Source organism: Anarhichas minor, unplaced genomic scaffold, assembly GCF_050575085.1.
Source record: "Anarhichas minor isolate MPS153535 unplaced genomic scaffold, ASM5057508v1 ptg000058l, whole genome shotgun sequence".
NCBI lineage: Eukaryota > Metazoa > Chordata > Actinopteri > Perciformes > Anarhichadidae > Anarhichas > Anarhichas minor.
In genome coordinates this window covers 11,513,485-11,525,910 of record NW_027466504.1, presented here as the reverse complement: position 1 = coordinate 11,525,910, position 12,426 = coordinate 11,513,485, and the positions used below count along the sequence as shown (strand labels likewise).

Below are 12,426 nucleotides of genomic sequence, written 5' to 3'. Positions count from 1 at the left end.
AATCCCAACTAAAAGCCAGTGATACATGAGGGTAGAGTTTAAAGACGCGGGCAAGATGAGGCTCTAGCTAAAGTTGCTATTAAGTTCCATAATATAAATTGTAGGATCCAGTGTTTTTGGAGCTTGGCCTTTAGGGAATAAACGTCAGGACATCTCAGGTTCCGTCGGCTTTCTGTAAATTAATAATAACTAGTGCAGGGCAAGTTGAAAACATGTCTGTTCAGAATGGGCCACGTGCTTGGCCTGTGGTGTTGCTGCTTGCAGCTTTCTCCAGAACTGCTCATACAAACAACTTCACACTCAATACTGCACTTCCTTTGATCCTCAGCAATACACCTGCCATGACATAGTTGTGTCACACACACCGGTGAAACAGGCCTACAGTCTGGTTCACAGGACAAAACATCAGACTTGACGGTAGGCAAGGTAGGCAACCTTGGCCTGGGGCCCCTGACTAAAAGTGTCCCAAACAGCAATAGATTTGTCAGGAAATGTGATGCAAAACAAACATAATTTGATTGGCAATAGCAGAGTGGCACTGTTCTTGTAGGCTATCCGCTCGTGCTCGTTGTCTCCGGGGAAGTGAAGAAAAGTTTGGTTGTAACTTTATTCAGCATTCATGTAGCCTTAGCAAGCTGTATCCACGATCCAGCAGCAAAAGTGAAAGCAATGAGCCGCTGTCTGCCCCCTGCAGACAACATGCTGGACTGCAGAGCCCTGAGGGAGCTGCTGATGCACAGAGGGCTGTTTAGTTGTTTATTCAAAGTTTATTCATCTTGAATGTGTCCAAATTGGACCGAATTCGAAAAAGCACTCCATGGTGTTCTCAGCAAAGAAAGGGATTTTCGGTTGGAGTGAGGGTATTTTGAATGAATTTACCACACATAAGTTAGGCAAGAAGCAATTAAGTCTGAATTATAAAAAGACATTCAACAAAACTCTATCTAATCACTAAATAAGCATACAGGCAAGGTACTGTAGTGCCTGCACTTTATGTGATCAAGCATTACTTTGACATTTCAACAGCATCCAACAAAGAAGTTCAGAAAATTGAGAGAAATTTGCAGATGTAATGGCAGAGTATTCATGCAAGGCTCCTACTGAAGTAAAATATTACAGAAATAATATGATGGTGTATAAAGACATCGACATGAACATCAAAACCCATGAGTTTCTAGGCAGAGAATAAAAAAAGTAAAAAATTGCAAAAAAAGAAAAGAAAACTCCTAGCGAGTCAGAGCCATACTTGAGATACTACTCCCATTCCTCTGACTGCAGAAAAAAAGCACCCACAAAAGTGGCATAAATTTGAATAATCATATCTGCCTGGGACTCTGAGTTCACCTGTGACAAGGGAAGAAATGTGATGCCGCAGAATTCTATGTGTCATCCTCGTTGATCTTTGACTGTGTGAAAAAGAAAATGACTCCCAACAGTGAATTCTAAGCACAATGGGATTGAACCAATAATGTGCACACCCTCGCAAATGACCGAGAGAGCTTTAGGAGTCTGCCCACTCTCAAACTTTAATCGGAGTAGAATTGCCCCGGACATCCTCAAAGGAAAACTTTCCAACATCAAAAAAACAAGCCAACAACAAACATGTCCTCCGCAAATTAAAAATTACACAGACCCTCCCCCGCACACTGCCCTTTGTGGAATGATACGGCAGCACAGGGCATTTCGGGAGTGGCCCTTTGTCTTGCTATAACAGTCTATAATGGAGTGCTACACATCGGTTGTAGATTTAACTGTAAAAACACAAAATTGTATATTTCCAGAAACAGAAAACGTACTTTAAAGTTGCTATGTTATGTTTTGAGTGTTTCACATCTACTATCAATCTGCATGTCCATTATGCATTTTCACTGGAAAAAACAATGCACCGTAACACCATTACATTCAGAAAATCTACATAACTATTGATCGTGCGCCTGAATGAATATAAGCTTCAATATGCCACTTCCTTTGTTTCTACACAGACTGCAGTCACATGCAAGCTCTTCTCTGCTCATTTTCAAGAAAGCTTTACCCTGTGTGTGTTTGACGTATATGGTAGTTGGTATGGATTGTTCTGATAATTTTACAGCAATCTTGCTCTACAAAAGCTGCTCTACAAAGGAAAATGTGATGCATTCATTTATGTTTACTGTCAGAGCAGGCTGATACACTCTTGATTAAATATTCACAATGTCTTTCATCTCTTTGTTGGTGATGATCAGCGAGATGGAGTGGTGTACAGCTCTCCTCTGTGGCTCCTCTGTGGCTCAGAGAGAACTGGGAATAGAATCAAGAAAGCCTGAAATTCCTTCACAGGGTTTCATGCTGACGTTTGGAATATACTGTATATATTTTTTATTTATTCAGCATATTACCTAAATTGCATCGATACTGGAGCGGACACAATGTAGAGCTAAAACATTTAAGCTGCTGTGTCGACCACCCACAAGAGGGCTTTTAATGCAATTTAAAATAACTCTCCACATTGTTTAGCGTGTTGTTTCATACTCATCCTTTTAACTACGAGCAATTATATCACAATCAAAACTTCAGTGCATTGAAGCTGAGCATAGAAAAACATCAAGAAAAAAAACTGCTTATTTTGATAGTACAGTGCAACGTTGAGCAGAGGTGTCGTACCACTTCTTCCTGTCAACAATGGATGCCACCAACAATTGGTGCCAAAATGAAAGCAAAATACTTTTCCCTTCCTGTCATCAGAACAGTGCTCGAGATGACAATAAGATGATGGTGGGTTGACAATAAGAGAGTGTGTGAGACGTGGAAAAGGCGAAAAATTAGAAAAAAAGACGTTGTTGAGTCTGTGTTACAATGACATCAGGCAATTTCCCCCGTTTGGTCAGTGCAGCTTGGATTATTTACAGTTAAATACAACTACTGCCTCACACTGCATAGTATATGCTGACTGCAAGTTCAAGCAGCTGTATTCAATGTTGCCAACCATCATCCAGGAAAAAAGGTATTCACTGCTCAAACAAGACGAGATGATGTCATGCACTCATTTGCATATGAATAAAACTGCTGAACCGATCAAGAATAAATAGAGGCAGAGCTCAGCAGCAGGCCCTCTCTCATTTCTCCCACTGGCTTACACAGGCTGTAAGCCAGTGTATGGAGACAGAGGATAAGCTGTGCATGGGAAAGCATTGTGATCAGACCTATTTGGATGAGACAAGCAAGTAGTGCAAATGCATGTGGATCAGGTTTAACATTTGGTACCAAATTTGTTGCCAAATGCGTCGGAGTCAACTGTTTTCCAAACTACAACTGGAATCCAAAAGAGTAGCAACATTTGCTGCTTGTGGCTTTAAAGAAAAAAAGGTGTTCTTGTGACTTTAAATAAATGATTTTACTTTACTGGGGATATGTCTAAATAAATTAGCTAAATCTAGTGGGAAGAGTGGGAAGTTAACAGAGGTCCTTGCTTTTTATTATAACATTATCTAACTAAGCTGCAACCATCTGACTCCAGTTGTATTTCTGCTATGCTGTTTATGCACTGTGCACATACATGTAACATTAAGGCATTTACATACTTGTTGGTTGTGTGTCTAAGCTGGGATCTTTTGAAATGCTAGAATAAATCACTATTAGTTGGATACATTGATTCTGATATGGACAATTTATATGTATTGCTTTGCCAAGCAAAATGTTAAATTACTCTCAGCGAAGGCAGCATTCTATACAAGAATTGACTCAATTCTCTAATTTCCTTACATATTTTGTCATTGTTTAAATAAGTTTAAATTCAAGCTTTCTAATGAGAACTAGTCTTAAATGGTACCATACATTAATAATTAATAATTGTACTGCTGAATATCATTTAAAGTCATTTGAATGCTTTGTTGCATTTTATTTTACATATTCAATTGTAATAGTCATGGATCCATTGATGGGGTCTTTGATCCAAGTATGCCCAACAAGGCCTCATCCTGCATGAAAGATCTTTTTATTTATTTAAGTATTGCACTATAAGCAATGCAACCCATACTAGATCATGACAATTTTCAAATAAGTATAAGAAAAAGACTGGGTCATTCAGCAGGTGTAAAGTTTGTCTACTGTATGCAGTCAAGATGAGAGGATCTCAGCCACTTACGGTAAACACCCTGCTACCATTTGCTGAAATGGCCAATTTCCACAGCAGACTGAATATCAAAGGTTAATGATCCTACGATCTGCAAGAGATCGACCATGGATGATAACAGATATTTTGCCCATTTTCGCATGGTCAAAAATAAAACTGTAGAGTTAGGCGATATATATATATATATATATATATATATATATATATATATATATATATTCACAGTCTGATATATCGTGAGCTACAGTTGTTATTTAGCATACAACTATTTGCTCGCTCTGACTTTAAAAAGGCAGAAAAAAATGCTTATTTATGATGAGGTCAATGTAAAGGAGCTAAGTTTTACTGGAATGGAATAAAAGCAACAAGCTTCAAGGTTTATGTTCAAAATATTGAAATACATTTTAGAAAAGCTGAATATGTGATTGCTATTTCTGTGTATCATTTTCAAACAGCTGTTTGTGCCGACACACTGGACAGTTTTCTTTGTTCATGTGACTTCGACCTCTTGACACAGGTCAGGGACTGCACTATTCTGGAGGTCAATCATGTACTCAGGCTGTCTGAGGGGCAGCGGTGCAAAATATAAAAAGGGCTCCAGCTGCACATGGTGGGGCACCGGCATGCAGAAACTAAACGAGAGAGCACTTAATCACGTTTTTTTTCCATTTGAAGTGTATCCCACCCCCCCACTCCCCATTGCCAGAGGTGCAGAAGGAACCAGGGCATTACAGTTGGGAAATGTCTGATGTAGTGAGCTTTCATTGCACTTCTGTATTACCATAGAATCAATGCTCTGATGAAGACTGATGGTGAGAGCTACTGGACGGACAAGCTTTCACAGGGTTTTTATCAAAGACACCATGACATGTAACCTTGTTTTGAGATCCCATTGAACATTGTCAAAGCAGTTGCAAGTATTTAAATCGGTGAATGTGCAGACAACACACATTGTGTGCATCTTTCAGGCAGATGCTTTTAGCACCCAGCTTTCAGAAGCCAACAATACTGTTTGCACCCAAAAATGATGGGATCATATGAGATAGTGTACCCGTATATGTAGCCTACTGGCTATGTATATTTTTCCTTAACCTAATAAAGTAGTTTTGTTGCTTAAACCTCAACAAATTCCAGACTGAAAAGCAAAAAGCCTCTCTAACTATTGCTAAATTAAGTTGCATATTCAATCTGGCCAGGTGTAAATAGCTGAATAGTTGCCGTGTGCAAATTCTCACCTGAGTTCAAATAGATATTCCAGTTTTAATTTTAAATTTTGTTCATGCTTTTTTCTATTAACTTAATTCTAGTTTTTAGGTTTTCGAAGATTCCCTTGAATTCTTTTAACAGAAGTTATGAACTTATACTTTCACGTTTTACAAAATGTCATGTTTTTTGGGAGATTTGATTGGTATGGTGTAGAGATCAACCATATAAATCTGGAATTGATATCATCTGCCCAAAACACTTCTTTACAGTGACAAATACTTCATTTAAACTTTGTACTTCTATGAAAACAAGGCTAAAAGTAAAAATCATGGGTAAAAACATAGATATCATGTTTAAAACTGATCACTAAAAGCAGTTTTAAGACAATGATAACGACTTTGCCAATACAATATTACAGATTAGAAAGGAAAGTAGGAGACATATCATACCGTATTGTGATTGGCGTCCATCTGTTGTTATTGATGTTCTGGTCTGCAGCTGCATGCAAAACATGACTGCCACCACATCCGAGTTCAGCAACAGGGATTCCATCTTCAAGGAACACGTGAAGGAACTGATCCCCAAAGCTCTGCTGCTGAGCTGAAATGGTAAGAAAATTGTTCAATGATGAGTCTCTGTTTCCGTAGTGCCAAATTCAATACATTGTTAACTAAAATATAAAATGACTTTTAAGATACTGAATAGAGAAAATGAGTCCCCTCGGTGTGTGTGAAATTAAATATAAACTGTTTCAACAAGATGATGATGGAGACATGGAGACATGGTTAGGAAGATACAATTGTTTGACGTGAGCATAGTGGTAAGTAACTATATTATGCTCAGGGTAAATCCCAATCCATCTATCCCCCTATGCAGGTGGTATATTGTAATAAAATGAGCAAGTGTAACCTAGACATACCCAGTAGAACCTGATTAATATCAGTGTGTTGACCACAAGGCCATACTTGTTGTGATCAATAAAATGAAAACCAAGAGGGAGGTTTCCTGACTGCCAACAAATGACATTGCACAGCAATAGGGTATGCCTTTGCTAAGACAGGAGTTTACGAAGACCCTATTCACATTGTTGTTTACTTCACATAATACTCTAGTAGACAAACAGGGAACAAAGACTGCAAGGCTTCCTCACTATAAGAATAATTCATAACACTGAACTGCCCCAGACTATTAATCTCGATGGTCTAAAACAGGTTCTGTCTGCATGCAACACCTCTTTACTTTTTAATTAAAACATTCAACTTGGATCCATCACACCACCTGTGCAAACTGGCATGATGGACCACAAAGCAATGTTTGGACCTCAGTGTCAGACAGTCCTTTATGCACCAACCTGGTCCTCTCAGAATCCAAGCTACAAGAAGCTATCTTCGTCTGATAAAGCACTGACTGTGATAATGGTTCACAGCACAATGCACCAGGACTGCACCGGTAAGAGGATCAGTATGATGAATCATCTCTGGGTACCACAGTGCCATCATGCTGTCTGGGGCTACTAACAAGCGACAAACTCCGAGGCTGAAAAATGAAGCCAACGCTGAATTGCCAAAGACTGCAGTTCCTCGAATGGCCATTTGATGCTGGCTCCAAAAGCAAGTCAATCCCCATAGACCCCAGGACGCCAGGCATCCTGCTGGCCAATGTGGAAGTGTTGGATGATGGGCTCGGTTTTCAACGGGATATAAGGAACTGTAATGTCCATGAAACTTGGCTAAATCCTGGATGGACCGTGCTCAACCATGACTCTTTTCTTTATACCAATCTGACAGAACAGGTCTGATCCTGCCTGGCTACCAAGAGGATGGTCACCAGGTGCTGCTTGTGATGTTGCATTATTAGATATGCCACTTCTCAGACTCCAGTACAGCGTGTCACAGATTGCACAGTCTCTTGCAAGTGAGACAGTGTAGTGGGGGAGCAACAGACAGCCGCATCATTAATCCTTTCACAAGGGCTACAAGGGTCTTCAGGAGGGAGGCATAGAGAGAGGGTGCACACCAGTCCCTCACCTCTGTCTAAGAAGACATGAGAAGACAAGCAACATAAGAGTGCCATGTAAGGGAGACAGAGATAATAGAGAGAGCTTGCAACTCTCATGCCACTGTCCGGCAAAACATGGCTGTAGATCAGAAGACAGAACAGAAATACTGCACTGTTAAAGACACTTAAAATGTTTCAGGGGTTTTCAGTAAGACACATTTCACAGCTGGATTAGAGACATTGACAGGGAGCCAAAAGTCCAGCGAGAGCTACCGAGTAGGAGCAGCAATTGCACGATTGACCCCTTGGATTGATAGTGATAATTGAGACAGGATCATGTAAGAGGGTAGGCTGGTGTAGCTCGCTGGGCTTGGACAGCGGTGTGTGGGCTGCAGAGACAGCCTTCACAATGTGTGTGTGCCATCTCTCATGAAGTAATGGCTTGGATGGAGGATTTGGACACTACAGGAAAACGTGGCGCAAAAGCTGTGCTTGTTGTTTCAAGGCTGCATTGCAGCCGATATGAAAGCTCTAAACAATTCCTCCAGGGCAAGAAGGGGAACCGAAAAATCCCTGTCTCTTTGTCCGAGGGAGGCTATGCTTAGCTTAATATGCTGCACTCTGATAATGCATTTTCTAAGCTGACTTGGAGGTCTTCCCTGTCCTACGACTCAACAGGGATGCACTTTATAGAGCCATATTACTAACCGCTGTTGCCGAATGGACCACAGGAGAAATGATCTTGCTCAGATAATCCACTGTATCCTTACGCTTATTCTGTGGAAGGGAAGGACTTCTACTCTGTCACAAAACAGCAGCAGCAGGGAGAAAGAAGGTACTCTTTCTGTGGCTGTGGAGTAAACATATATTTTTTTAATGTTTTTTTTTTTCCCTGCAGCATTTAGTTAGATTACATCCCACTTGATGGGACAAGTAAAGATTGACTTTGTGTGTGAAGTTCCCCAGGGACCAATTTTTGGTCTCCTGCTTTTCAGCTCAAATATGCTGCCAGCAAGTCATCATATGATCCAGAAACACATTTGTTATCATAGTAATGAAATTAAAAGACATAAAAATGGATGTCCAACATGTCCCTGAGACCGAACAATTACACAAAGATACCTTTCATTGGTGTGAAACCGCAGCGGTATGAAACAAGTTAAAAAACCTTAATGTAATGCTGAGTCATCTTTGCAACACTACCAACACTGTTGTATTATATAGACATCACATAAGAGGGTTCTTGTCAAAGGCAGATGAAAAAAAAAAAATGCCGGTTAAAAATGCAAGACAATAGTCTGATTCCAGTTTATTCAAAATGCCTTAACAAGAAAGACACAATCTGATCACAGCTCACAGTCCAGCTCTGAATTCACTTCTTGTTCATTTTCAAACTGATTACTAAATGCAACCTCTCGTCTGTGGCCTTGCCCCACAGTACGTCACCGACATGTATGTCATCATTAGGACATCAGGACTTTAAGGTTATCTGTTACAGCCCCTTTGTTTTTTCCAAGGGTTATTAGAAGCTGACAAATCTGCTTATAGTTTTGCTTCTTCCTGCTGGAATTCTCCAACAAAGCATTGAACATGCTCGATGGTTTAAATCATATTAAAAAAAACTTTCCCTTTCCCATACATTGATGAGGCTTGTTTTTGTAATTGCTGTTTTTAATAAAAAAATATGGTGTTGTACTGGACTATATTATATTGAACGGTGTTTCTAATCTTTTGTCTTCTTATTAACATACATACATACGTACATACATACATATAATATTAGAAACACCTCTCAGTATAATGAAGTCCAGCACAACATCATCACTAAATGTTCTGATGCAATGTTTCAACAGCTTCAGAGCATACATTTTAGTTTCCTGTGTGAGCATCACAATGAAGTTGCAACTGCTGAGTAGTGCCGGTGTTTCTTTTCTCCAAATATTTGTGCTTTGGTATTTTAAGATGTACTGTGTTGGTTACAGATGTAACTACTTCTTATGTTTCTGCTCGGTAAACAGTGATTTGTCACATTTTGAAACCCTGTATTTGACTAGTAAATATGGTACTTTATGATGGCACGAGAAGGGGCTGTTGAAAATCTCTAATATTTAGTTTTAGTCTTTAGTTTGTGGCATGTAATGAGGACATCTGGTGATTCCTGCGTATTCAAAGAAACAAAGCTTTATATACCAACCTTGACTTCCCTGTTCTTTTGTTTGTTGTATGTAAGAGAGATTTTTCAAAACATTTTTCAGATGCGAGCAGAGCTTTTTCAGGAAAGCTTGAAAATATAATGAAAACATGAATCAAATGTTGTGTTATACTGCAAAAATAGTACGACCATTAGAGGCTGTTTAATGCAGCGCATACATTTATTTTGGTTGAGAGAGTTTGTCTGGTACCTTATTGTATCTTCTTGTATTCTTTTAATCAAAGCATGTTTGTGTGGGTAAATGACATGAAAAACATAATTATTCCTGCCATATAATCATGCATCATTATTATTGCTACAGTGACTAATACATTTGAGACTTGAGAGTTAATGAATGCGGCAGCAAAGACAACGGAAATCACACACGCAACTTCATCCTGCGCCAGTGAGTCTTTGTCACCTTTTCAAAGCAGTTGTTCCCACTAAGCACCATAACTCATTTGCTGACAAATATTATTTATTTATCATAGATTTCAATGTTGCCCCATCTTTTATTTTGCTATTTTTCTTCTGTAGGATATCGTTCCCCGTTGTCCCCATGGCCCTGTTACTCTGCACCGAGCCTAACAGAGCGTTCGTCCTTTTGTCAGTGCCTGTCACCTGTTCTCCCTCATGCTCTCTCGCTCTTTCTCTCTCTCTCTCTCCCTCTCTCCCCACCTTCTTGTATTTCTCTTCTCGATCTGACAATTGAAGTCCAGAGGGAGACTTGCATGTTTGCTTCAGGGAGAGGTGTAAAAAAGCGGAGCGGAGAATAAGGAGCAGGTCTGGCGAAGAGATTCTCTGCATCCCAATGACTGTCTTTTGGTTCTCTTCTGATTAACTTTGTCTGTTTGATCTCTGGAGTTTTCTTTTCAGTTCCTCTGATGTGAAAAAGATGGTGCACTATGAGCCAGGAAGCTTTACTAGATAAAAGGCACTGTGCCCTCTATATATGCTTTCTGAACATTCATCTCTTTTCATGACAAGGCTCACAGCCTGCTCTCTGGCTTCCGTGTGCTGCGGCAGGGAAATATTGTAAATATCGTTATGGAATAAAGAATAGAGTGGGTTTAATTGACCTGACTAACTTCAAATTATGAATGTTTTCTTATTTCCTTTAGCGTTAACATGCAATCTTGTGAGTGAAGATGGATGTCATAGCAGACATTATTTTTCAAGCTAATCTACAGAGTAAATCTGTGAAGGCTTAGACAAGCAGTGACTTAAGACGCGACCAGATAACGGGTGGCAGTGGATATGTGAGGCACCAATATGACAGGGCGGAGGTGAAGCGATTTTGCTAGCTTGACATGAAGCACAATCTAATTCACTTGACACATATCACATCTGATAACTAACTCCAGGCATTTTTCCAATGTGAACTTCCTCTAGCTAGCTCCACTGAGATGCTCTTCATCTATCTCTGGTGAGTTACATTGATCTCCCAGATTCTAAGCACCAAAATACAACTTTTAAATGCAGGAAAAATCACCTTTAACTTTTCCTTATTCTAAATAAATGTATGTATTAAATATCGTATCATTATATTATACAAATATATTGATAATGTCCATGTCTTTATTATCACAGATTTGAAAGGCAAATCAATTTCCCCCTGTTTGCTATTGACTTACACTGCACACATGGGGATATGAAAACTAATAATGAGAACACTGAGGGAACAACTTGCATTGATAGAACACCATTTCTTTGGTGTATTTCTAAGTTTATGAATGCAAAGTCCTTCATATGAAGTGCATGGCTTTTGAAAATTGTAAAGGTATCTTCAATCAAGTATTGAAAAGCATCTTGGAAGAAGAACATGACTGAGAAATATACTGAGAGTTCCCTACAGCTGTGTTCTTTTTGTCCATGTAAGGTGCTGGTTTTCCAAAAACATCCCAACGCAAATGTTTATGCAAGTACTGGGTAGCGTTTGAAAAGCTCTGCTTCGAAATTATTCGGCTGCTCTGTTCTCAAACCTATCATTTGACAGTTTCAAGTGTTTCCAGAATAATGTCTCCTAAAAGTTCCAAAACTAGAACCACTAAATTCACCAAGAAATGATTAACAGGCTAGTCCAAACACACACACACACACACACACACACACATATATATATATATATATATATATATATATATATATATGTATACATAATGGGAACAGTTATATTTGAGAGGAGAAATGCTAGTACATTTAAATTTATATTGAAATACATCTAATTGGAAACATGTCACTGATCTTTAATTAAGCGCCTGTGTCAGAGAGGATACTGTTTGACTTAACATTGAGAGAACCATTGCCTATGTGTATTTAAGGCTCAGCTGACTGACCTTTCAAGTGCACCAACCTCATATAAAGCACTAATTTAGAGCCCTATTAGGTTTTGAGAGATGGGTAATTAATAGCTCCTTAAATACAAAAGATTTAAGTCTTTGGTGGGACACTAAGGCACTCAGCAGCCATCATGGGAGGCCAATGTCAGCTCAGAAAAGGAAAAGTCAAGCTAATATTACTCCAAGGAATGCAACTCTTTTACTATTTTATGGCTAAAGAACAAAAAACGTTTTTTTTGTTGTTTTTTACTTTGCACACCATTGCTGACACTGTTGAATCCAGAAACTGGCGAGACAAGCTGATGTATGTTAAAAACGCAGATCAATTGTTAGAGAAAATTATTTATTTAATTAATTAAAATTACTTCTTTGTAATTGCAAGCAGTGCCGATAACATCACATGTTTGGGGTTTCTGAGGGGGCATTTTACACTTGGACTTCAGCATACTGCTCACCCCCAAACATGATCAGTTAAATGATACAGATAATCAAAAATGAGGGAAAAGTGCAGATGAATCCTGTGGTGTACTGCAATGTTTAATTGGTCTGTAAATGTAAAGAGGCCACAAACCTGTAGACGGTGT

At 39.1% G+C, this 12,426-nt stretch overlaps 1 protein-coding gene across 1 annotated transcript in view; it reads right to left on the bottom strand.

The window, feature by feature from the left end:
- The window catches only part of eys (eyes shut homolog), a 136,655-nt gene that overhangs the window by 30,049 nt on the left and 94,180 nt on the right, over positions 1-12,426 (bottom strand). The window contains exon 40 of the mRNA XM_076076668.1: positions 5,764-5,914. Within this exon, the coding sequence (XP_075932783.1) occupies positions 5,764-5,914 (151 nt within the window). The remainder of the gene's footprint in view (positions 1-5,763; positions 5,915-12,426) is intronic.